Source organism: Xyrauchen texanus, chromosome 27 (assembly GCF_025860055.1).
Source record: "Xyrauchen texanus isolate HMW12.3.18 chromosome 27, RBS_HiC_50CHRs, whole genome shotgun sequence".
NCBI classification, from domain to species: Eukaryota; Metazoa; Chordata; class Actinopteri; order Cypriniformes; family Catostomidae; genus Xyrauchen; species Xyrauchen texanus.
The window spans coordinates 39,735,637-39,762,038 of record NC_068302.1 but is presented as its reverse complement, the minus strand read 5'-3'; the positions used below and the strand labels follow the sequence as shown (position 1 = coordinate 39,762,038).

Below are 26,402 nucleotides of genomic sequence, written 5' to 3'. Positions count from 1 at the left end.
ATAACACATTACTACATAACAAAAAGTTGCAAAATTACTGAAATATGTTATGCATGCATCCGATCAGGGTTGGGGAGTAAAGGAATACATGTAACGGGATTATGCATTTAAAATACAAAATATTAGCAACTGCATTTCAATACAGTCACAATTTAAATCCTTTGTAATCAGAATGCAGTTACATTCAAAAATGATTTTGATTAGTCAAAAGATTACTTTGCATTTTACTGCCTATTTTTTTCCTTTTAATATTCAGTCTATCCAGTTGGAAAACATTCATCCATTTAAATGATGCGATCCAAAGTGCGTTTAAACAGCGGTAAAACAATTTCTTAAGATGTGTAACATTCATAAGAGCAGACATAGACGTTTGAAGCAGTATCATTTTTACCTTTGTGTAAATTTGTGTGAATATTTAGCTTTATGCTAAGCTACAATTATATTTCTACCCCTTTTACATGCACCTGTTACCAGCTACGCAAAAAAATGGCTGCAAAAAAAAAATGGCTGCAAATCTTTAAAACAAGACACATTTGCTTTTTCATGTTTTATAAGCAACACTATATAAGATATCTAGGCTTTTTCCAGAGATTTTATTTTTAACATGTGGAATTTGTCTTACTGTACTGACACATTGTATAGTCAAAACAAGTGAAAAAACCTGAAAAAAGTGCTGGAGAAGTAATCCAAAGTATTTAGATACGTTGCTGACCTTGAGTAATCTAACGGAATGCGTTACAAATTACATTTACATTAGCAAGTATTCTGTAATTTGTAGTGGAATCCACTTTAAATGTAACCCCCTCAACCCTGGATACAATGTAATGAGTGGCTCTTGTTTACTGTGTTGCGCTCTTTAGCCGGTAGAGGTCGCTCTAGTGAAATAAGTTTCCCTGTTCTTTGATGTGTTGAGGGGGTCCATTCCTGCTCCTAGACCTGCTCCTTACAACAGCAGGACAACTTCAGCACAAACTTGTGCTGTTGTAACGGACTCGTTCTTTTCCAGATTCGGATATAGGAATTAAGCGCCCCTGGAAGCCAGGAACATGGACGATCTAGGTAACAAAATACGCATATTCCCACATGTTGTTTGCAACGAGACACCAACATAGCTGGATAAATAACGGAGGAAACAGAAGAGAGGGGCTAACTGCTGTAGCCAATTAGCTAACGGAGAGAATCAGCGATACAAAGTAACACTTTCACATTCTCATTAAACGCGGCGTCTCAATGATACATTGTAACTCCTCACGTTCCATTCTTGCCGACACGCCGTTAGTTTGCTGTAACACTGACATCTTTAGCGAGTGACAGAGAAAATCGAGCCTGTTAAAATACTTGAGGTGGAATATAACAAGTGTTTGAACGTAAAATAAAAATCGTCGCCAAGTTGACTAGGTTATGTATCCATTTAAAATGGTGCTGTGTATGTTGAATAAGCTTTTGCATATTGCGTTTAATTTAAGGCACATTTATTTGCTTTGCAGTCACTCATTCTGATTAGGCTGTTGTATTGAGTTATTATAGACCTGTCAAACTATGTACACAAATGACCCATCTTGTAATGTTCTGTTTATAACTGTTAGCTCATTTGCTTGCGATTATACAGCACTTGTTTTTGAGCCATTGATTACAGCTTTCTGTCTGGAGAAGTGATGCAATACGGGTTTTGGATTCATTTATTTGGCGTGTAATGGCTCTTGACTGTGTTAGGAGCTTTATTTATATAAAATTCATGTGCGATTTGTTGTCAGTTGTCTCTTTAAAAAGGAAAAAAATGACCAATACATTTAAATTCTGTCATCATTTTCTCACCCTCACGCTGTTCCAAACCCATATGATGTACTTGGTTCCCTGGAACATCAATTGGATGTTTAGTAGAATGTCTGAGCTGCTCTCTTCCATACAGTGAAAGTCAATGGGGACTGGGGCAGTCAAGCTCCAAAAAGACAAAAACTGTTTATGGATTTACAATTTTCACCTGGTGGACAATACAACAGGTGAAAAACAAATCCTATAGACTTACATTGAAAGAAGGACCTTAGTAGGGATGGGCGGATCGATACTAAAGTATCTTATTATTGATATTGCATGAAGATTAAAATGGATCTCATAAGCTTTGAAGTGGAAAAAATTATTATTTGAGCGAATTGTTTCATGGCACATGAACTATTTTTTCTTCCGCTCATCTTGACGCGCAGAAATGCTAAAATACACTTGCAGTCAGACAGCGCTCGTTCAAAGAGGGAGCAGTGTTTTCATGAAGTAATGACAAACCTAGACATGACATGTAATATAAAGGGCTTGTTTGACCATTTTTACAGGTTTATTTAAATTCAGAGGTGTTAAAACATTGATAATGATCTGTAATCCTTGTTAATAAATGATACCCTTTGAATGCCATCATGGATTTCAATGATGCAATATTGTATTAACCATGACTAGTAACCACGACTGTAGCAACCATGTTTTTTCTTCTTCTTTTGGCAGTAACCAAGGTTTCAATACAATTATTCATGGTTTTACTACAGCATTTCTGTGGTATCCATATGGTAACTTGGTTTTAGTAATAGTAGCCATATAATAATATCTATGGTGAATTTTGAGTTTTTATATGTGGCTTAATTTACTCATTTTTAAAGGGTAAACAAAGCAGCCTAATAATTTTCTGTTTAGGCCTATAAAAATATAAAACATTTAAGTAATAATAAAGTTTATCCAAATAATATTAAAAAACTAATTATCCAAAAAAAATTTAATTTTATCCAAATAATTAGTAAAAATTCAATTTAATAGAGGTATCGGAATCGATATCTGCGATAGTGGCATAAAAGTACTTGGTATCGATCGAAAATTAAATAAGTGGTATCGCCCATCCCTAGACCTTAGCCATATCTAGAGGCCAGAATATCAGAGACATGGTGGTGGGCTCTTTTGACTTGGCCCATACCATTAAGTAGCCAATCAGAACACCTTAGCAACCACATTTTAACACCGTGGCAACCATCCACAAAACTGTTCTGTTTTACAGCCTTGATGTCCTCTATGATCTTCATGAGCAGATAATATCAGATGTTTATAAGCTTTATGGAGTACTGTTGGTGTAGCCTACTGCTGCACATTGTAACTACGAAACCGTTGTGAACTTCAGATAGTGAGGAGTAAGAATTGACAGTGTTGAGAGCATCTGCAAACATTTGACAGTCTGATTTGGAGGCGTAACGTTTTCTAACAGCCTTATACTGCAACAAGCGATGGCCTTTGCCACAGAAACACATTTCCATGTGATTAATGGAGCCTGGGCATTTCTGACGCCTTCAGACTGTGATTGTGTGACTGACAGGAAGAACTTCATTAGAATCATGTGATTATTTATAGAAAACAAGAACTGGCTAATGATTTGGCAATATGTGGTGGCAATAGTAATCAGTCTACTGACAGATTTGTATTGTGGAGGATGAGAGTTTAAGAGATTTAATGCCCATTGCAATAGAAATGCAAAAAAATAAATAAAAAGACTAATGAGTCAAACTACCACTTAGACTTAGTTGAAAGTTTATTGTTACTTAAATTGGTGCTATTTTAGTGCATTTCTGTCGATAATATTGTGGACGGCTTTGTTTGGAAAATGTTAATAAAGGATTCAATTGTTTACTTTTCTTAAGACTGAAATAAATGCTTTTTTTAATTTATGTACTTCTTCGGAAAATAAGTACATAAATGGTGTCAAGTTTCAACACTTTCAAAATCTGCGAATAATCTCGATTACCAAAAATTATACGATTAATTGCAATTACAAATTTGAATCGACTGACACCGTGTGTGTTTATATATAATAGGGCTGTCAATCAATTAAAATTTTTATTCAAATTAATGACATGATGTCCCAATTAATTAATCGCGATTAATCGCATATACAAATATTTGCTGAGAAAGCCCCTCATATAACAATAATTCAATATATAATGATCAAATAATTATACATTAGTAATCTTTAAATATTTGAAAATGATTCATATATATATATATATATATATATATAAAAAAAATCAGATAATTAGTCCATCATTGATAAGACAATACAAAAAGCGGCTTTAGAATACAATGTATTGTTTCCTACCATATTATTGATCATAAGTCAATCATTGGCACACAGTTCACAGCAATCCATTACACAAGTGAATTTATCAATCAGTTGGGGATTTATTATGAGGGCTTGTTTAAGGACCGTCAATTTACACCTGCATCAGACATGCTTGTGTAGCATCTCGTGTGCTTTGCGTCATAAACATAAAATGTTTAATTCACTGTGTCAAGTTAAATATAGTTTAATACTCAGTCTTTAAACACATCTTGAGATCCAGTAGTTCACTTTTGCACTCCAAGTGTTTTGAACGCAAAAACGTAACGCATGTTTGTGTTGTTCTACTGAAGGGTTGTTTTCTTCACTGTATAAACTGCGCATTGCCACACAGCTGAAGTTTCAATGACTGCCCTCTGGAGTGAACAGGTGGTACTGCAAGCTTGCATTTCTCAGGAATCTTCCTTGTTATGGTCTGGGGGTAGTGCGATTTAAACTGGTGTGTGTAATTTGCATTCATGCTGTTCTTTACCAGGAGACCCGTGCTGAAGCGGTCATATTAATGAAACCGCTGCTCAAAACAGTCTTTTCAACGTTACAATATCTTTAGTTTTATATTGCCAACATTCAAATTATAACAGAAATAATGGAATAAATGTTTAAAGCCTTTGCCATTTGAACTGGCTGTTTTGATGCAGCGAATATTTTGTGTTTTTTCTACATCAAACAAAGAATGTATTAGGTAACAAGTTAGTCCATTTGAGCCTTCTCCCTGTTCATCCATCAGTTATTTTCACCACTTCTGGAGCAACAAGTGGAATTTCTAAGCACCACCTTTGCTATGACAAACTATGTTAAGAATAAACACACTATTGTGTGGTATCACATGATAGTTTAGCTGGTATAGCGGGGGCAGTGGTGGCTCAGTGGTTGAGGCTCAGGGTTACTGACCAGAAGGTTGGGGGTTCAAGCCCCAGCACCACCAAGATGCCACCATTGTGTCCTTGATCAAGGCACTTAACTCCAGGTTGCTCCGGGGGGATTGTACCTGTAATAAGTGCACTGTAAGTCGCTTTGGATAAAAGCATCTGCCAAAGGCGTAAATGTAAATGTATAGTATCATAAGATATGATTATGGAATCATGACAACCCTAATATATATATATATATATATATATATATAGACACACACATACACTATATGTACACATTTCACCAGATATTTTTATTTTTTAAAATTTTTTATACAATTTACTAAATACTAATATTATTGGAAACTTTTGGCATAGATTTTTTGTAAATAACAAAGTTCCAAAAATCAACTATCGGCTCCGATTAATCTGTAAAATCCATATATCAGTGTAAAGGCATTTAGACGGACAAGGAGGCGAGAACCGGCTTGGCAATATAAATAATAATTTTTATGATACACTTAAACAAAAGACACACACACATGACGGACATGTCAGTAAACGATCTCTCTCTCCCGCACCATCTTCCACAGTCAGCCTTTATCCCTCTCGGAGGCTTGATTAGCCAAATAAGAGACCGGGTGTGTAGAATCACGACCCAGCCCGCCCTCCGCCCTGCCACAATCAGTCTTGCTCTAGGTGCTAATGCTGGCTTGCCCAAGTCAAAAGAGTCCACCCTCAAGTTTCAATGAAATCCTGGTGTTTATTTATGGCTATGGCTCTTGTTTGCCCGTTTGTCTCTACCAGAGGTGCCCATACTGTTTCCTACGAAGGGCCAAAAATCAAACAGACTTATTTATTTATTTTTTTTTCCTCTTGTCATATATGGCAAGGCAGGCAAAATCAAAGGTCATCATGAGCCAACTTTGGCCCATGGGCCCTGATTTGGAAATCTCTATACTCTTGAATCTGTGTGAATTTTCTTGTTTTCAAGAATCTGACTGGTCCCATTCGCTTCCATTGTAAGTGCCATACTGTACCTGACATTTTTTATTTTTCTATCTATCCATCTATCTATCTAAAACATATAATTTTTTTTTATTTAAATTTTTGTGGAAATCTTTATTATTCTGTAAATGCTGTTAATTGAGCTTAACTTGTATAGAACCTGTAATATTTCTTTAAGAATGAGCAATAGGTATAGTGATGCTTGCCTTAGCACCACTAATCAGATGTTTTCCTATTTGATGTTGTGAGATTTGATTGCTGTAGTTCAGTGTAGGCTGTTGTGCTGCACTATTTTAACCCGATAGTCTCTACCAAACTAGAGAAAGACCTGATTGTGTTCAGAGTTGGAACCCGGCTGTCTCATTCTGTCCTGGTGAAGACCCAGAGGTTTGGAGCAGTGCATGCAATCACTGTGTTTGTATGTGCTGGTGTTGTCCTAAAACGGTCCACATCACACAGCGGTGCCATTACGGGGAAATCCAGCCCCTCCGTTTGCAGGAACTGACTCACACAAGGGTCAAAGGGTAAATGAGAGGAGATTTTCCAGCCAGCTGTTCTTTTGAATTCTTTATGAGCTTCGTTAGAGGCAAGTAGTGGAATTAGACTGTTGTGAAGGCAAACTTTACATTCATAGTTTTGCAAATGATGTCATAAACCATTTCTTAAAGTGGTAGTTTGCCCAAAAAAATGATTTCTGAAATTTCATTTTTGGGTGATTTTATTCATTTAATGATGAAGTATACATATGTGAAAAGAAAAGCCTACTAGTCTACCACTTATCACAATTTTAATTTGATTCATTGTCAGATTGTCTTTAATTTCGTCTAAAATGAATAACTGAAATGTTGTGAAGGCAAACTTTCATTTGCATTCTATTTTTATGACTCAATTTGGTGATGCCATCTGTGTTTTCCAATTCGCAGAAATCAAGGGCTCTAGAGTATATGTGCTGCCTACTATTAAACTGTCACGTGACCTCAAGTCACGTGAAGCTGTATTGTGAAATTGTTATATACTGTACATTTTGGAAACATTTTATAAATCATCTGTGTATTCCATTCGGAAAATGTGCACGGTATTAATACTGCTGCTGCATACTGCAGAAATAGTTAAAGTTGTAAGGTTGTCTGCTATTCCCAACATAGCCCATGATTATATTAGACATTACAAAGCCATAGTGTTTACTAAAGTGCCAGACCCCAACGCAGGTCCCCTGAGAATGAGAGGAATTCATATAAACCTCTGAAATCTCTTCTATCGTCAGTGTTATAAAGCACTGCAGAAATGGGCCGTATATCCAAACACACACTCACACAAACATGCTGCCTGTTAAAGAGATTGTTGGGGTCACTAGACACAGGTGCACAATGGAGGTGTTGTTCAAGCTTCTCATCTGTGCATCATTGCTCACGTCGTCAAGGTAGTAATTTGCGGTGAAGAACAGAACAATGCCGATTTGTGTGTTTATGCATTTAAAGAATTTGGTTTTGGCATACTCAGCCACAGCCTGGAGAACTCGATTCACCTTATCCCCTTTCACAATACTAGTTGGCAAATATCACTCAAATCCAAACTGTTGGTTTACTCGGTTGTGAAAAATATAACATAAGAAACTTAAAGGAATATTCGGGGTCCAATACAAGTTAACATAATTTGTGGCATATTGTTGATTGATTACCACCAAAAAAATTACTTTAGACTCGTCGCTCCTTTTCTTCAAAAACAAAAAGCTAAATTGTGAGTTACAGTGAGGCACTTACAATGGAAGTGAATGGAGTCTATTTTTTGAGGGTTTACAAGCAGAAATGTAAAGCTTATAATTTGATAAAAGCACTCCCATTGATTCTTCAGTTAAACCTTTAGCCCGCCGATGGGACCACGAGAAAAATCATTATCGCCAAAATATTAACAGCTACAGTCTTGACCAACACAAAATATGTATCCGTTTGAAAGAAGAGAAGCTCTACTTTATGCATGTAGTCATTATGACCAAAACTGAACAAGTGCTGTGAAATTGGCAGACAAATCAGAAGTGTACTGTTTTGATTAAAAATAAATTATTTAATTAATTAATTGCATTGTATTAGTGCTGTCAGTCGATTCTAATTTTTAATCGCGATTAATCTCATAATTGTTTTTAGTTTGTCGCAGATTTTAAAAGTGCTGAAATTTGACACTATATACTTCTTTTCTTGTCAAATTAAATTAATTTATTTCCATCTTAGGAAAGGAAACAAAACAATATGTAACAATATTTATGTACATTTTCCAAACAAAGACTTCCACAGTATAAAGATAGAAATGACCTAAAATAGCACCAATTCAAGTAACATTAAACGTTTCCCAAAGTCTAACCTTGCGTTCAGACTAGAGGTCTGAACATTAGTTCCCACTAATGTTTAGTGGGAACCAAAGTTTACACTGTTGTGTTCTCTAGACTACGCTAGAGCGGAGCACTTCTATACTCCAATAGGTTGCTGCCGAACCGCGTCAAATCTCATTACCATAATGTTACCCGCATTTGAACTTTCCTCTAATGCCCAAGACGTGCCGGCCACGGACGCACCACATCTCACCGCGAGAGACGCTGGATGCCATAGAAAATGAATGACTTCTGGTCGATTTGACACTCTCGACACTTCTGGTCTGAACGCATCATAAGTGTGAGTTTGAATTATTGAAATTACTAGCCCCCACATAGGTTGCAAATTCATTGCAATGTGCATTAAATCCCTTAAACATCATCCTCCACAATATTAATCTGTCGGTAGACTGTGGCTATCCACTTTCCTCCAGTAATCGTGAAGCTGTGTTCATGATTCGCTTCAGGGTGGCAACGCCAGCGTCGAGTGTCGCTTTGAGCTCACTAAGAAAAGCTCTTGCAAACAAAAACGTTTCATTCTGTGTTTTGGTGATGGTTAAGATTTGGTGTGCTTATGTGGTAATTTAAATGTGCATTACATGGGTTGAACAATACTTGATCTGGGGTTGTTTTGTATATTAAATAGTGTTAAGAGGTCCTTTCTCCATCATTTTATCATTGATATGGAAGCACTGTCAGAGGTTCATTTATTTATGGAGATAACAACCTCTGAAGGGTTCCGCCCTTCACACCAGTATTAACGATAAATGCGTTAATCGTGATTAAGAAAAATGAAACCTTTAAACTTTTATAATTAATCGCATGCCTTAACGCTTTAATTCTAACAGCTAACTGATTATATTTGCAATAAATACAATTGCAAATATAATCAGTTTTCAGAACACTCCCCCCAATCTGCTATTGGTTGGAAAAGCAGATAGTCACGCTTCAAAAATGATGCCACTGGATGAGTCAATGTTGTTGTGTTGGGCTGATCAGGACGTGAATTGTTTACTTACAGTTGTCTCTGCATATTAAGATGGGTTATTAGTAAGTATTTTAGCGTTGAAAAATGACACGCTTCAGCTTTAAAGAAAGAGAAAGGATTCGCAAAGTGACATAGCAAAGACCCAACCACAGACCAAGTCAGTTTCCCTTCCCAACACACGCGCACACACACACACACACACACCCAAACACACACACACACACCCTGTTCATGTGCTGACCAGCCTTCAGACCAAGCCTTCAGGGTCTCGCCTCACTTCCAGCAGAGAGAGAAAGTCGCTTTGTATTGAGCTTTATGACCACATTTCAGAATCGGCTTTATTACCAGGTATGACACATAAAAGGAATTTGTCTTGGTGACAGAAGCTTCCAGTGCACAAACAATACAGCAACAAGCAGAGGTAATAATAACACAATAATTAAAAATGTAATAGAAAATAAAGTGTGTATATATAGAATACACAAAACATATATATATATATATATGTATACATATATATATATATATATATATATATATATATATATATATATATATATATATACACCTATACACACACACACAATCACATACATACATATATATGCATAGTGCAAATTTAAATACAAATCTGGTATATACAGATGCAAGGGAATGTGTTGGCAGAAGAGGTAGGGTATGCTGGATAAATATAAATAGACAAAGCTGTGTACTGCACGTAATTGTTGCTCAATGGGCCAGTTTTAACTGTTCATGAGATGGATAGCCTGAGGGGAAAAAACGGTTCCTGTGCCTGACGGTTCTGGTGCTCAGTGCTCTGAAGCGTCGGCCAGAAGGCAACAGTTCAAAAAGGTAGTGTGTTGGGTGAGTGGGGTCCAGAGTTATTTTTCCGGTTCTTTTCCTCACTCTGGAAGTATACAGTTCTGGAAGGGAGGGCAAGGAGCAACCAATAATCCACTCAGGAGTCCAAACTTTTCTTTGTAGTCTTCTGATGTCCGATTTCGTAGCTGCACCAAACCAGACAGATTTTACACCCAGTGAAGACTCTGAGCTGTTGGTGTGTGGGTGATTCTCACAAAAACTGTTCCAAAAATGTCCAGGTCATATTTGACCGAAGATCAATATATATATATAGGACTTTCTTATAAGGACATGCTGAATACTTTTAGATGAACTTAATGAAGTTACCAGCTTTCATCAGTAGAGAGACTTATAACTCTTTTCCAGATCACATCTCAATTATGATCTTTGAGAGGCGAGAGGGTGATCAAGGTGTGGCTTTGCCATGTGTTTACCTCCTGTTATGAGGTGATCTAGATTAACCAGCTCTGTTCCACTCTCTGTTGGCCTATGCTTCTTCTCTTTGTGTCCTCCTCATTTTAAATCACTCATACCCCCATCCCACCCCCGCTCTCCCTCTTTGGCAGGGCGTCTGGCCCGAGACACAGCAGTGATTGTTTTCCTGATGGCCTTGAATGTTCCAGAACTCATAACTACAACAGAATTCTTCCCACATGACTGAATTTGGGAGATATTCCCTTGAGATGCCTGTGTAAAATGTTCCGATTGTCACATATATTCATGTATTCGTGTGTGTGTGTGTGTGTGTGTGTGTGTGTGTGTGTGTGTGTGTGTGTGTGTGTGTGTGTGTGTGTGTGTGTGAGTGTGAAAGAGATCTATAGAAAAGACCAGATTTAATGCTGGGGTGTTTCTTCAACTTCAGGCACTTTTAGCACTGTTGATGTCTAGAAAGTAAAGTAACGTCAAAAAATGTTTCGCCATATTACTATTTTTTTCAAAATCTATGGTACAATTCACTCCCATTATAAAGCTTGGAAGAGCCATGATATATTTGAATATAACTCAGATTGTGTTTGGCTGAAAGAAGAAAGTCATATACAACTGGGATAGCTTGAGGATGAGTAAATTATGGGATAATTTAAATTTCTGGGTGAACAAACCCTTTAAGTGCTTTAATGAAAGAAAACCTGTCCTTTTCCACAAAATGAGTTAATGTCACAAATTTGCTTATTTGATTACTGATCACAAAATTATGTGGAATCGTCAATATATCTTATATTATGTCATACATTTTTCGAAACCAAGCAAAGGGGTAATCTCCGTTGCTGGCATGCCAGTGATTACTTCTCCACGTGCCAGTGCTGGCACACATGCCATAGGTTGCCAACCCTGCGCTAAAGTAAGAAGGGAAGTCTCAGCCAACATTTCAAGGACTAAATCTTAAAGAAGTTAACATATTCTGTGTGGGCCCGTCGAAGCCTGATATACATTATGCACAAAATTGCTCAAATTAAAAAGGACACTTATGTTACGTGATATTTACTAATCAACATGGCCAAATTTGACATTTATTACATTTCCATTTATTCATTTAGCAGGTGCTAATATCCAAAGCGACTTTCAAATGAGGAATGTTATAATAAAAGCGATTTGTGACAAATAAATCAGTCGATTAATCAGCCTGTCCGAAATATCAGTCTTTCGCTAGATTTTATTCGGGATGTTTTTGGTTACCATGGGTCTTTTCCAGGTTTAATATGCTGAACTCAGGCAGAGAGTCAGCCAGCACTTGTCTAAATAACTAGCCAATCAGATTTGACCTCACTTTTGTGTATATACATGTTGGTGTCCAGAATAGACAAGGGACCCCCAGTCGGTTTGGCTTGACGTCCCATTGGGAAGAGCTTTTATTTTGGGTTCCAAGTGTCGACTTTCAGGCAGGGTGGGTCAAATCCACCAACCGTCTTTACCATGTTTCATGCTGGAATGCTTTTAAAAACATATCCACCTCCTCCGCAAGCGTCCATGACCCCTCTGTTTGATCTCGTTGTATCATCTTTTTGGCTCACGGCTGTCTTGTAATAATATCTGGCTTTCTTTCGTGCCTCTATTCTTTCTCTGACCAGCATTCATCTTTCCCCTTCACACCCCTCCTCTCGCATCTCTGTTATAAATATCAGAGTACGTTCGGTTAGACGGTGTTGAGTTTCAGTCAGTGAGGTCGCCAGCTTTGGCCTCTGGTCTCCAGTCATAAAGGGGCAGAGTTTGGCCTCTACTCACACTATACAGAACTCAGTAGTTACAGTCAGTTCAAATTTTATGTCATGGTATGAGGAATTTCGTATCTGGGTAATATCGCAATTTTGTACGGTTTTTGGAAATTGCGGCCAAAAAGTTGTATACAGTGGCACCAGAAATATTTACACACCTAATCTACACTTCAAGGAATGTTTTGGGTTCAATACAAGTTAAACTCAATCGACAATATTTGTTGCATAATGTTGATTACAAAAGAAAATCTTTTCAACTCGGAAAAATGATACATTTACAGTGAGGCAGTTACAAATCAATGGATGTCCATAAACATTCAAATACACACTGTTACTGTTTCAGTAGTATGTCAACAAGTCATAAATATTATACATGTTTTGAATGTAAAAAAAATTGCTTACTAATTTTCTGTTTAAAGTTATATCCAAAATTACAATTTAGGTGTGATTTTATTTGCAACACTGGCCAACCCTGTAATCTGGTCTCTGATTTTAATCCTGTTTAGATGTATAATTTTGACCTTTTGTGGCTATACTACACAATTAAAAAACGAGGGTCAAGTGTTTGTTATCAGTAGCCTAGTTTCCATCCAACTTTCGCGCAATTTTGTTATCGACAAAGTGAAAATGTGGAAAAAGAAATGGGCGACATTTGCCACCTTCTGCCCGTTTCCATTCAAATGGCCTTTTATCGATAAAAATGGTGTGCGTGATGACGTCGTGCCTAAAAAAACACTTTGTAGCATAAGATTTCTGCCCTGAAGCCGTTTCCGTTCAGAAATGTGTTTATCGCTCATTCGCCTCCCAGATGTCCCTAATTTTTCCTCTGAAGTTTGGGTAAAATGGGGAGATTATTGAGACAATTCTTTGAAATTAATCAGCTTACTGTCATTTTAATTAACAAATAAAAGCAATCAGAAGAAAAAAAAAATGGGAACAGTTGCCCTTCTGATTGGACTATTGGTCCTGATGTTGCGCATATCTCAGGTTGGCGCCGGTTCCGACCCGAAAGCGGATCGTCATGGCCCTGTTCAAGCTGGCAACCTGCCGGCAAAAGTAGTGGCGGAAACTTTCTGTCTCGGTACAAGGACCATCAATCGATGTGTTTATGCGGTGTGCACAGCTATTAAAGAAAAACTAAATGATGTGGTGTAATATCAGGGTTTACATATGATACATTCCTGATATTCAATATTTTGAACAATAATCTAATCAAAAGCATCGCCATCACAACTGCATCATGTCCCGCATGTTTCTCCAGCAACTTTTAACAACCAACTGATCTTGAGTATCATCTCAAATGTATTAGATAATGCAAATAATGCAAATTAACATTTCCTGAAGCAGTAAATGTGATCCGAGGTAAAGATGGTTAGATTTAAAGTATTTAAACATTTAAAAATTTTCAAAAACTCGTTTTCTGAAAGTGAACTCAGCATTGGACAAATAGATCTGATAGTCTTTAGAAAAGTCTAGAACATTCTGAGAACGTCATTCAGCCGACTTTATTCATCTACAGGACCAGGTGCGGCTAATATAAGTGAGTAAAGAAAAGGCATAAAAATATATTGAATTGTTTTAGTTTGGTAATTAATTTTTTTAATTTAATGCTTTTTTCGTTTGGTAATTGATTTAATTTAATGCTTTTTTTGTTTGGTAATTGATTTAATTTAATGCTTTTTTTTGTTTGGTAATTGATTTAATTTAATGCTTTTTTTGTTTGGTCATTTATTTAATTTAATACAGAGAATTTTGCCGGAATTTTTTCAAAAGTAAAACTAAACAATAATTTAATAGAATTGGGCTGTAAGTGTTACAAAAATTAAATAAAAAAAGCCAGCTGAAGCTTTCCTCCTAGTATTGTGTATTTATTCTTAATTTAAAACATCTTTGTGCACAGAAATGATATGTTTTATATTTTGTGGGTTAATTCTACGACTGCCGTCTATTAATTTGAAAGGTGTGGAATAGTAACTTTAATAAATAAACGGATGGCTACCGCGATTAAATCAATCACAAACAGTGGCCATTCATTTGTTCAGTGTGCAGGAGATATTTGTGTTGCACTCCTGGAAGTGTCCCGTTTGCAGATCGTCTCTATATGCTGTAAAGATCAATCCATAATCACGTCCAACAAATTGGCTTTCGATACTGTCGTCATGGTAACACAGGCTAACAATTGGGGTAAACTCTGTCATGTGACACTACATTTTTGCGTTAATGCCAATTTTATTGACAAAAAGTATTTCCAAACCAGTTTTCCGCGACATTTGATCGACATAGAGTTTATGCGCTTGAGTTAAACGGAAAAATATTATGTCGACATTTGTGACATTTTAGCGATAATGTGCGTTTCCATCAGCTATATTTTGATGCGCTAAAACGTTTTTGCTAAATATCCTTGGAGGAAAACATAGTTATTGTAAAGAAAACCTCATATTTTTAATTATATAGATTATAATTGAGAAACAGAAACTGTTGAAAAATAAAATAAAACTTGAGCCAAAATATTTCCATTTATTATTTATTTTTTAAACATTTTCAGATTTGTCATTGTATATCTGTGGATGTAAATAAGGTGGCTCCAAAAAACTGCTTTTGTTTGGTTTCAATGATGTCAACTGTAACTGAGAAATGCTGTTGATACGACAAAGAAATCAAAAGTTATAGCACTAGAAAAATAATTGATCCTAGTGTGCAAAAACAATTTGAAGGCCCCGTTTCCACCTGGTATTAAGATGTGTCTCGGGTGATCCGATCACATGTGTTCAGCACTAAATACAGGTCTAAACGGGGTCTAAAACTTTATGATCTGATTTCAAAAAACACATACGAATGTGGTCAAAAATGCATATGACCTCTTCACATTTGAGTTGTAAATGCTAATCAGTCCTGTGTGCTTCCCAGCAGAAGCGAAGCACTTTGTTTACACTGGCCTCAGTCTGACAAATGAAGTGTAGGACACTGGATTTGGAGTGTTTGTATTTTGTGTTTTAGATTACTGGTGGTTGTGTGTAGTCATTTTTTTACTGTTAAGCATTTGGGTCAACTCTGTTGCTAAATAAATTTGAGAGATTATAGCTCAGATTCGGTAATTTAATTATATAAAATATGGTTTACATCTGCTGCATGGTTCAAAGTAGATTAGTGCTCTGCTCTGTCATCTGATACAACGTGTCGTGAATGATCCTCAATATGTTTGAGCATTCGGTTTTATACATTCAAAGTATGTATCTCTTCCACATTGAGGTTGCAACCTTTATCCCTCCATCCATCTTCAACCGCTTATCCGATGTAATCTCTCCACCTAGTCCTGGGTCTTCCCCGATGCCTCCTCCCAGCTGGACATGCCTGAAACACCTCGCTAGGGAGGTGTCCAGGCGGCATCCTTACAAGATGCCCAAACCACCTCAACTGGCTCCTTTCGACGCAAAGGAGCAGCGGCTCTACTCCGAGCTCCTCACGGATGACTGAGCTCCTCACCCTATCTCTAAGGCAGAAGCCCGCCACCCTTCTAAGGAAACCCATTTCGGCCACTTGTACTCGCGACCTAGTTCTTTCGGTCATGACCCAGCCTTCATGACCATAGGTGAGGGTAGGAATGAAAATCGACCGGTAGATCGAAAACTTTGCATTCCGGCTCAGCTCTCTTTTTGTGACAATGGTGCGATGGAGTGAGTGCACTGAACCCGCTCCATTGTCCCCTCACTCGTGAACAAGACCCGGAGGTACTTGATCTCCTTCACTTGGCAATACCTCCTTCCCTACCGGAGCCTTTATTGGTTTAATAATTCACACTAGGACATATGTCCATTTCAGTGTAAGAGTAACAGCACATGCTCAAAATGAGCACTTTAAAGCAGTTGTGTGCCAGTCAAACGGCGCGCTGGTACCGGATTGAGTCGGTGCTCTGCACTACCTGTTATGTAACTGGGAAGGACGAGAGAGAGGGGATCCAAATGCAGAAACGATTTATTAAGGAACTCAAGATGAAGAGGGAACTAAGATGAAACAAAAACCCTGGAGGAAAAGGAAAAATCAAACATAACAGCAGTTTGCTGACTAAAATAACATAATACACTATCAGGCTAACTACCAAGAACCGGTATAGACTAAGGGAAACATGAGGGCTATATTTACAAATGGGAACTAAAGACATAACAAGGAACAGCGGGGAACAAAGATCAGAGGATTGGGAACAGGTGTGTGTGATCAACAAGGTGCATCATGGGGAGTGTAGTTTAACCGTCAAAACATAATGGGAAGGTGATTGAACTCAAATGTCCATGTTGTACATTTTTGTGTCTATCCAAACATACAAATGTACATTTAAATGTTACAAATACTAACGTACAAATGGCTACATATATTAATTGTATCAGGCTGAAATATATCACATATACAAGTCTTGTTTTAATGGGTTTTGTGATTTAGAAATGTTTTGGAGTTGGTGACGTGGCCTACAGTTGTGAAGTTTGCTTTCATTCTGCACATCTGCATTTCATTGTCTGTCATTTGTGTAAACGAAATGCTGACATTGGACAACATCATTTTAGTGGCTAACAAGTGTTTACTCAAATATCTGTTGGCCTTTGATCCAATTGTACAGTGACATCAGGGCTTGATTTTCAATGGAGATCGTTACCCAGCAGTCTTGCATTTGGGCTGTATGGTGCTTTCACGGCTCATGTTATTTTTAAATATAAGTGGGTGTTGTTTGGATGAAACTGAACTCCAGCTATTGTGAGACAGTTTGAGCTACATTCCACTCGCACTGTCGCAGTCCAGCCCACACGCCCCCTGCCTTCTCTTTCTCTCTATAGAGTCTTTCTCCAGCAGCTCTCTCATGGAATGTGTGGAATTCTTTGTTCAGAATCCGAGTAGGAATGAGATAAAGTGGGAAACCACTCCATACAGGAATAATAAGATTAGAGAGATCTAGAATAAGAGCTCTGGAGACAACACTTTACTGTATGCTCCCTTTATAGGGGATTTTAATGCTATACCTGGCCTCTATTTATATAATGTGCATTCACGTTACATTGCTAGTGTGTTGTGGGTTGTTCCCATGGTGTTGCTATGTGAGTTCTAAGGTATTCAGAGGGGGTTTTGTGCAATGGTTTGCGGTTTGTAGAGTGTATACTTGCCACGATATCATAATTTTCACACCGGTGCGTTGTTCATACCAACTAACACTGGTATTACCGCTGGTTGGACGCTAAGTTGTACTAATGGGTAATTTTCATTAAGCAATAGCCTACACAGTAACGCAAGGAAGCTTGATTTCAAACTTTGAACTTTATTATTTATTTTAACTAAAAATTCAAATGAAACTGAAAAAAGTGCAATTAAAATGTGTGTTGTACAACTTTTTGAAAGATGGCTTTTCAACCGTGTTGAAGGGCAACATCTCTTTGGCAACGAACCTACTTCATCTCATACCATGATTCTCTCCATCATGGGATACTGGTCGGGTATTACATTGTCTGGGCAAATACATCACTTGTTGTGGGTGTAATGTTGCCGTTTTATTACCTTTCATTGCAGTGCCCAGTTTAGCTGCTTCAGAAGGGTAATGACATTGAATGTGTGTGAATACATTTGTTTTGTACCCTCCTAGGGCTGGCCGATATGCAAGAAATATGTTCACAATATTTGTATAAAAAAAAATGCATCATGAATAACATCGTCAACTGAGGGATCGGAATATTCTGATAATATTGTGAATATTCTTGTTTTAGTGATTTTGAATTACATTTTTTTTTTAAATTAAAAACTTAACCCAAAGAAATTTATAAATTTAAATTGCACTTAAAACGAAATGAAAAAGCAATTAAAATAACAAGGTGGTCCAAAAAAAAAAAAAAAAGATATATAACCACCTTTCCATTTACCATCATTCATGTGGAAAATTACAAATACAAATTAAGCTCTAAAAACAATTATAAATGAAAACATAATTATAATGATAAATGAACTAAAATATAAATCATGGTTTGAGGTGAATGTGTTTTTGTATTATGTTATGATTTAATCACTGATGTATGGCTATATATATAAAGTGAACCTGATAGAGTTGCCCACAGTTACCCACCATGCACATTATATTCGCTACCTGCAATTAAACGTCTTCTGTCAGTGCGCCGGTGTAATTTGATACTTTGATAAGAATATGTGGCTTTCATTGCGTTATTTAGGTTAATTTATCATGGGTTGCAACTATTCTTCATTTAAGAACATTAAGCCATTCATTAGGCTATTGTATTGATATTGGAATTTCAATTCATAATGTTTCCCCCTTTTACCCAGTTTAAAATTTCACACCGATGTTGTCCCTTGTACCAATTAAAACCAGTGATACCATACACAGTGGCAACCCTATGCATTCCCACGGTCACTTCCGGAACTTCATCGTGCCTCCTCTGGGCTTTCTCGGGAACAATGGCCTTTGGACCGCCGATTACCCTTGGGCCATACAAGGCCAACTGGGGATTGAGGCTGGTTCAATGTCAAAGGTGAGGTTTCGCCGAACTTGCAAGGTTATGTATCTAGCGCACAACGGTACAGGTTCTGGGGGAAAAAATTATTTTAAAAAATGTGGGCACAGTACAAATCTGTTAAAAAGCATAATGGAAAAACGGTGCCAAAAGAAATTACTTTCCATGGCGTGACACATCTCTGCTCTCTTCTAGAAGGTGAAAGCGAGGGCCGGGTAAATGCCCAACGTAATTCTTTTATTTTACACACTTATCAGCGTACCATCAAAAGGTTTTCTTTTCGGCACAGCGTAAATGTACAGACTTAAACAATGCTCTGTGCGTCTCTCTCTCCTCTGGCAGTCTGGACAGCCCTTTTAACCCCCTACAGCTCTCACTGCAACACAAAACAGCTGTTAGAGGTAATTTGCCACAGGTGTCAATCCTTATCGTTCTTCCTCTCCTGGCCTCGCTTTCCACAGATGTCGCTCGGCCATGCTCCCATCACCACATGTGGTTTGTTGAACTTTCATAGGCGATGTGCTGGTACATCCCACTGTTTGTGGAGAGACCACTCAGGACATAATGACAGTTACAGTCGGTGAGTTGTCAACGCTAACTTAACTCGCTAGCTAGATAGCTAATGTTTACATTCGATATAAACTGGATATTTTAGATAACAAGATAACAACATGATACCTCAGCTTGAACTTCCCTCTTGCTTGGGAAATGGGCGAGGTGTGTGACGTTGGCACCAGGGCAGCTGCTGGGCTTTTGGTCCAATGGTGGGAACGCAGATTGATTTTGGTCCTACAGCTCAAGGTCCGAGGATGTTGGCCAGTTGATAGCCCTGGCTTGCCCTGGCCCCATAGGGTAAAAGTGGCTGTTGACTCTAAATCAACTGCTGTTAATGACCGTAATATTGCTAGATTAAAAATACATAAGTGTTTTTTAGTTTAAAGCAGGAATATTTCGGGTTCAACATCATCTGTTGCATGATGTCAATAACCACAGACAGTAATTCCTCAGTGTTGACAGTACTTACAATGGATGTCCATCAATCGTTGAACATTTTCCTTTGTGAGTGCATTTCTGTCAACGTTTCTGATTTGTATGTTTTTGCAACATTGAAATTATTTGATTTGGTAATCGACAGATTTTATTCATAGATCTTAACTTGTGTTTTACATTATACAGTATTAATTACTGTATTTTTACCTTCAGTGCCCCTGAAGAATGCTGATTTCCTTAAAGGTGGAAAATATCAGTTGGTCTTGTTTACAACATGTTGCAGATGTATCAGGTTGTACGCCGCTAACCGAGTATGTGTCCGGATAGTGTGGACTCCCGCAGTGCAGTGGATTGGGTTTAAGTTTGGCTTCATATTCTTGTTTGCATTCTTAATCATGTTAACTAACCGCTCTGGTACCTTCTTCATAAACAGCAGCTTAAAACATATGTGGGACCCTAATTATTCCAAGACTCAATACTGCCACCTATTGGTGGTTTGGAACTGTCATGAAGACATTGAACACACAAAGTCAGTGTTATGTACAGGTTTTAACTTTGAGATCATTGGCATTTAATCAGCAACTTTTTAAACTATTTAGTATTATTTTCTCATAATTCTTTCATAGGCTTTATAGACTTTTTTTGCTGTTACAAATGTGGCTACACCCACAACGGGACAATTGTGCGGTGCACAGGATATCCTGTCTCTGCTGTAATGAATATGTGCTTTGTGTTCCAGTGGAAATAATTGTTAAAGTGCATGTAAGACAATCAAACTGTAATCTATCTGTCTATTTTTTTTAATCTATGCCATGCCTCTCTTTCTCTTCTAATTATTTTAACAGGATTAAAACACCTAGTTGAGCTATTAGAGTTATAGGGCAAGTATCATGAAGAAATTACAATTTAGGATTTTTTTTAGGAATAATAAAATACGATCTGTAATACAGTTATGAAAAATCACCTTACACCTGCCTAATATTGTGTAGGTCCCCCTCGTGTTGCCAAAACAGCGCCAACCCGCATCTCAGAACAGCATTCTGAGATGATATTCTTCTCAACACAATTGTACAGAACGGTTATCCGAGTTACATTTACATTTACATTTATGCATTTGGCAGACGCTTTTATCCAAAGCGACGTACAGAAATTAGCTTTATTAGATTTAACAATCCCCCTGGAGCAACCTGGAGTTAAGTGCCTTGCTCAAGGACACAATGGTGGTGGCTGTGGGGCTCGAACCAGCGTCCTTCTGATTACCAGATTACCAGTTATGTGCTTAGACCACTACACCAGCACCACTCAGTTACCGTAGACTTTGTCAGTTCAAACCAGTCTGACCATTCTCTGTTGACCTCTCTCATCAACAAGACATTTCTGTCCACAGAACTGCCGCTCACTGGATGTTTTTTGTTTTTGGCATAATTCGGAGTAAATTCTAGAGACTGTTGTGTGTGAAAATCCCAGAAATACTCAAACCAGCCTGTCTGGCACCAACAATCATCCGTGCGATTATCTAATAAGCCAATAGTGCGGTGCATAAAATAATACAGATACGTTTCAGGAGCTTCAGTTAATGTTCACATCAACCATCAGAATGGGGAAAAATTTTGATCTCAGTGATTTGGACCGTGGCATGATTGTTGGTGGGACCTACACTATATTATGCAGGTGGTTTTAATGCTGTGGCTGATCAATATGTATCCAAAATATACATATACAGACATGTCTGACTGTGGATGTTTTTTTTTTTGTTTTTTTTTTCTCTTACAATAAGTATGATACAATTGTACTTTACAACATATAATTATTATCAAAATTAATTATAATATATAATAATTTTAAATTAGAATATTGACAGCAGGGGATTTAAATTGGCTTAATTGTCATAAAATAGTAACCCAAAAATGTTTATCAAAATAAGTCATAATCTAATGTAATGCTGAGTATCGATAGATTTCCTAATTTTATTTGATTCCGATTTCCATACTATTTTAGTTTCTGATTTTTTTCAGTATATTTCATTTCTAGTGTCTGTTTTACTTGTATATGAAACACATTATCTCAGCTAATGCTCTAAATTATACAAGGAACCTTCTTAAGAAAGATTAATAATAATAATATAAATAACTGAGGCCCAAACTATGCCGTTCAATTGCTATTTATTTAACAGCTATAATAATCTACATGAGCAAAATGAAAGTTAACTTTTCTAAAGATTTATTTGGGATTGTAAGAAACAGGATTTATCTAAAAATCGATGTTTTTAAACTGCTCTAATCCGATGAATACAAAATAGGTGTTATTTTTTTAATGCAAAATATAAATCAATTTTTTTTGGGGGGGTTTCTTGAAACTCTAAAAGGTTAATTCAGGTTCGTTTTGTTTTGATCTTATTCCAAAGTAATCTCATGTGAAGTTATATCACTATAATCTTACATTGTGGCACGGTTGACTCTGATTTGCTGGTGTAGTTGGCTGTGTGCCCCCTAGAAAGCCAGAAATCAATTACTCATCCATACTAGTGCATTTAATGAAATGGTGAAGTCATGTGTGGAATGGACAGTTTAGGCCCTCTTTAAAGTTTTAATGTTTCTGGTGAGCGTGTAGCACCAGGTGTAGAGCCCTCTCGAGCCCTGTAGAGTCACGCAGTGACTTGCAGTTGATGCTTTAAATAGACTGGCTATATGCTGCCATGCTGCAAATGGCCTTGGTTATACATGGATCTTTTTAGACAGGCACTAGCTTATTTTGTTGTGCATTTCGAAAAGCCGTCACATCAGTTTGCATTTTTTTTTTTATGTCAGATTAATTTAGGATGCCAAAATTAGGCACAGGCGTGGGCATCAGAGGTCCACCACACTTCTGCTGACATCAGCCGTTTCTCAGGAAGGGAATCCTGGGAGTAAATGTATCTGGCTGCCATGTGAGGAACAGTTGATGTATATATCCTCTTGAGGTTTTCATCATTTGCATGGTGGTGTAAAGAGACCGATCTGGCTACAAAAAGAGCACGAGTAAGTGAGAGTGACACTATAATATTAAACTATAGAAATTAGTTGATAATGAAAATAGTCATCAACAAATGTAATTATTGGTTGAAGTTACATTTAATATTATCATTGTTCTTTTGACCCCTATTGATGCAATCCAGAGCTATTCATATGTACATTGCAGAAATCTAAAAGCTCGATTTAGGCCTTTGAACAGCCACGTGTCGCCTATTCTTAATCATAAGTGTCATTTTAGACTCTCATAAATGGACATTCTGACATTTATTGATTTTACGTGAATAAATAAAGATACAGTTTTAACTATATTATTTATCTACTTCAGACTAGCTACCATGTGATCCACATTTGGGTTTGACTATTAAAGATTAGTAAAAATGTAACAATATGAATGGAGCCGCATTGAGAGCCTCATATCTCTGGGATTTAACCATATAGGGCCTTAAAAATTAAGCTACAAAAAGGAAAGTTTGTTCTGAACCAGAATGCAAAAGTATATTTAGATGGCTTTTATCCTTCTGAAGTTAAAGGCACTCCAGCTTTTTGGGAAAACGACACCAAAAAGTGCTTTTTCCCATTATTGGAGTCTCACCGTTGGCGTGTAATGCAACAAGCGGTGCTGAAGTCTACAGATTTTAGTAATAGACCTCTACCTACCTCTTGTTTTGCTCCAAAATCATTGATGAAAACTGTCATTTTGACCAACCTCTACAAAATAATGCATTACGCAGTAGATATTGATCCAAGGCATTTCATATTTTGGTTTTAATCATCAATAATGTATTTATTTCACCAGTAAAAAATGATCAGTGAGTACATTTTGAGCCAGGGACTTCTGGTTGAGTTCACACAAAATGACCCATTTGTTATTTTAAGGTGCACGTTTTCGTCATTAAAAAGACATGAACTGTAATTTTGTGATATATGTATAAAATCATGATCACTCACATTAAAATTAAGTCTCCAGTCATATCAGTAACCTTATAAAAGCTGTTTTATTCTACATGGAGTGGGTCCGCACATGGGGGCGGCCATGTTAGAATCGCATGACCAGCCGAATACTACTCGCTTAATCTCAGTATCCATCCTGTTATTGGACACTTTCACTCATTGATTAAAGTCATCATGGCTGACTGTGAATAATACATTTCTACAGTGGCATCAGAAACAGACTATTGATTTTAAATGATGCAGCATCCAAGCCACTAGGTGTCAATGTAAGTCCAAGATGACTCGAAGACAAACGTTACTGAGTATACCTTTAAACTGTTCAGCTGCTTTCAAACTTTAATGACTTTTGCTTGTCTTATCTACACTTTATTTTACAATCTTTATAACTGAAACCAATTTGCGCACAATTATGTAGACATTAATTTACTAATTATTTCAAGGACAATATTGGGCACAATTCTGATTAGTTTGTTAATCAAAGAAATAATCTACAGATTGATAGGTTATCAAAATATTTGCAGTGCTTGTCCTGTCTAGTTGTCAGGGCAGGAAAAGGTTAATGATGACTGCCCCATGCTCGTGACGTGTTGAATTATAATGTCACTTGATATCAATAGGACTTTTTGCAGTGGCTGTTTTACTGAATTAAACAAAGTTTTTTTTTTTCCTTGTAATTCAGTGAATGTCCTTTTAGAGGTATTTTTAAATGATGATTTTTCTTCTTTATTGTTAGTAACAATGTTTAATACAACCTTTTAGGTCCAGGCACAAGCTGAATAATCATGAATAGCCGAATAATCATTTTATTATTCGATTATCAAAATAATTGTTAGTTGCAGCCCTAATTATAATACAATAAATCTTTTTAAAGCAACTTAATTTATACAACCAAGAGCAGTGAGTGTTTTTTTGTTATTGTTGTTGAATATAACAGCACTGAATATATTTAATATTCTCATTTTTTGTATGTATTTTTTTTTTTTTTTTTATAAACCCAGCCCTAGTCTCACAGTATATTGTCATACCGTCCAGGACTAGTTCAAATCTGATCTCTCACTGGTCAGTGGTGTATGTGGTAATATCAGAGTCAGGTGTGGATGTGTTGACAGGCTCTCTGCTCCATCACAACAGACATTTTAACCTGCCAGCTGACAAAACACAGAGACAAAAACAGAGCAGGCTGATATCAAATCTGTTCCTGAAGCAGAGTTTAATAAAGCAACAAGTCATGTGGAGGCTCACTGTGACGGTAACAGTACTGCCTTAAACCTCATTTACCATTGTAAAATCACTCTAAAATTGGTTACCTGTAGCATAGTATTTATATGTTTCACAACAGCTCATCTAATACAATTTTACAGCTGAAACTGTCTGTTTTAGACACTCCTTTTAAGCAACACAGCATGCATTTCTGTTGTGGATTTAAAGTGAATTTATGCTAGAAATGCCCCTTTGAGGGAGTAGTGCGTTTGTGCCTGGTACTACAGCTGGCATCAGGACTGGCATAGCTGCCGGTAAAGGACTGTATTTAGCAACATGATTGAAGATGTTTAGAAAGGTTGTAATGCCAGACGAACTCGCACATGCAAACATAGTATCTGTGTTTAGACACACTCTCACTCTCTACAGGAGAGAAATATTGAGCTACTCAGTGCTCCAGCACCCTACAATAGATAAGTGGGTATAGAAAATGGATGGATGTTCATGGTTCTCTTACACTTTTGGCTTTGTTCACATGTCTACTGTTGGAGTTAACACCCCATGATGTGTTTTAATTGAATAGAATGATTATTGTTCTTTGCTTGAACAGCAAATTTAAATATATATATTTTTTATTAGATATACTGTATATTCTCAGTCTATTGATGATATACGTTATATTTTTCAATAATTATGTCATTGTTCTGAAATGGCATTTTTAACATAATTTCAACCAAACAGCCATTGAAGCCAAGTAGATTTCAAAATGTTTCATGCATAAAATAAAAATCTAGTTAAAAAATAATGATGGCAAGTTTTTCACTAAATTAATATTTTGTAATACAGTAGTAAAAAAGCAGTATTTACCTACAACACCAATCAACATTGGTTTACAGACCGATTGTTTCACTTTTAATTGACTAAGCACAATTCCAGTGGGTCAGAATTTTACATACACTAAATTAACTGTGCTTTTAAGCAGCTTGGAAAATTCAAGAAAATTATGTCAAGCCTTTAGCCAATTAGATTCTGATAGGAGGTGTACTGAATTGGAGGTGTACCTGTGGATGCATTTTAATGCCTACCTTCAAACAAAAAAAGTGCAAATCAATTCCAGAACAACAGCAAAGGACCTTGTGAAGATGCTGGAGGAAACTGGTAGATAAGTATCTATATCCACAGTAGAACGAGTCCTATATCAACATAACCTGAAAGGCTGCTCAGCAAGGAAGAAGCCACTGCTCCAAAACCACCATAAAAAAGCCAGACTACAGTTTGCAAGAGCACATGGGGACAAAGATCTTACTTTTTGGAGAAATTTGTCCATAATGA

At 37.0% G+C, this 26,402-nt stretch overlaps 1 protein-coding gene across 3 annotated transcripts in view; it reads left to right on the top strand.

The window, feature by feature from the left end:
* The first annotated feature begins 913 nt into the window (after window positions 1–913).
* The window catches only part of pxnb (paxillin b), a 40,497-nt gene continuing 15,008 nt past the window's right edge, over window positions 914–26,402 (top strand). For all 3 annotated transcript variants that reach the window (XM_052094880.1, XM_052094878.1, XM_052094879.1), the window contains exon 1: window positions 914–1,059. In XM_052094880.1, coding sequence (XP_051950840.1) covers window positions 1,047–1,059 — 13 coding nt within the window. In that variant the 5' untranslated portion in view covers window positions 914–1,046. The remainder of the gene's footprint in view (window positions 1,060–26,402) is intronic.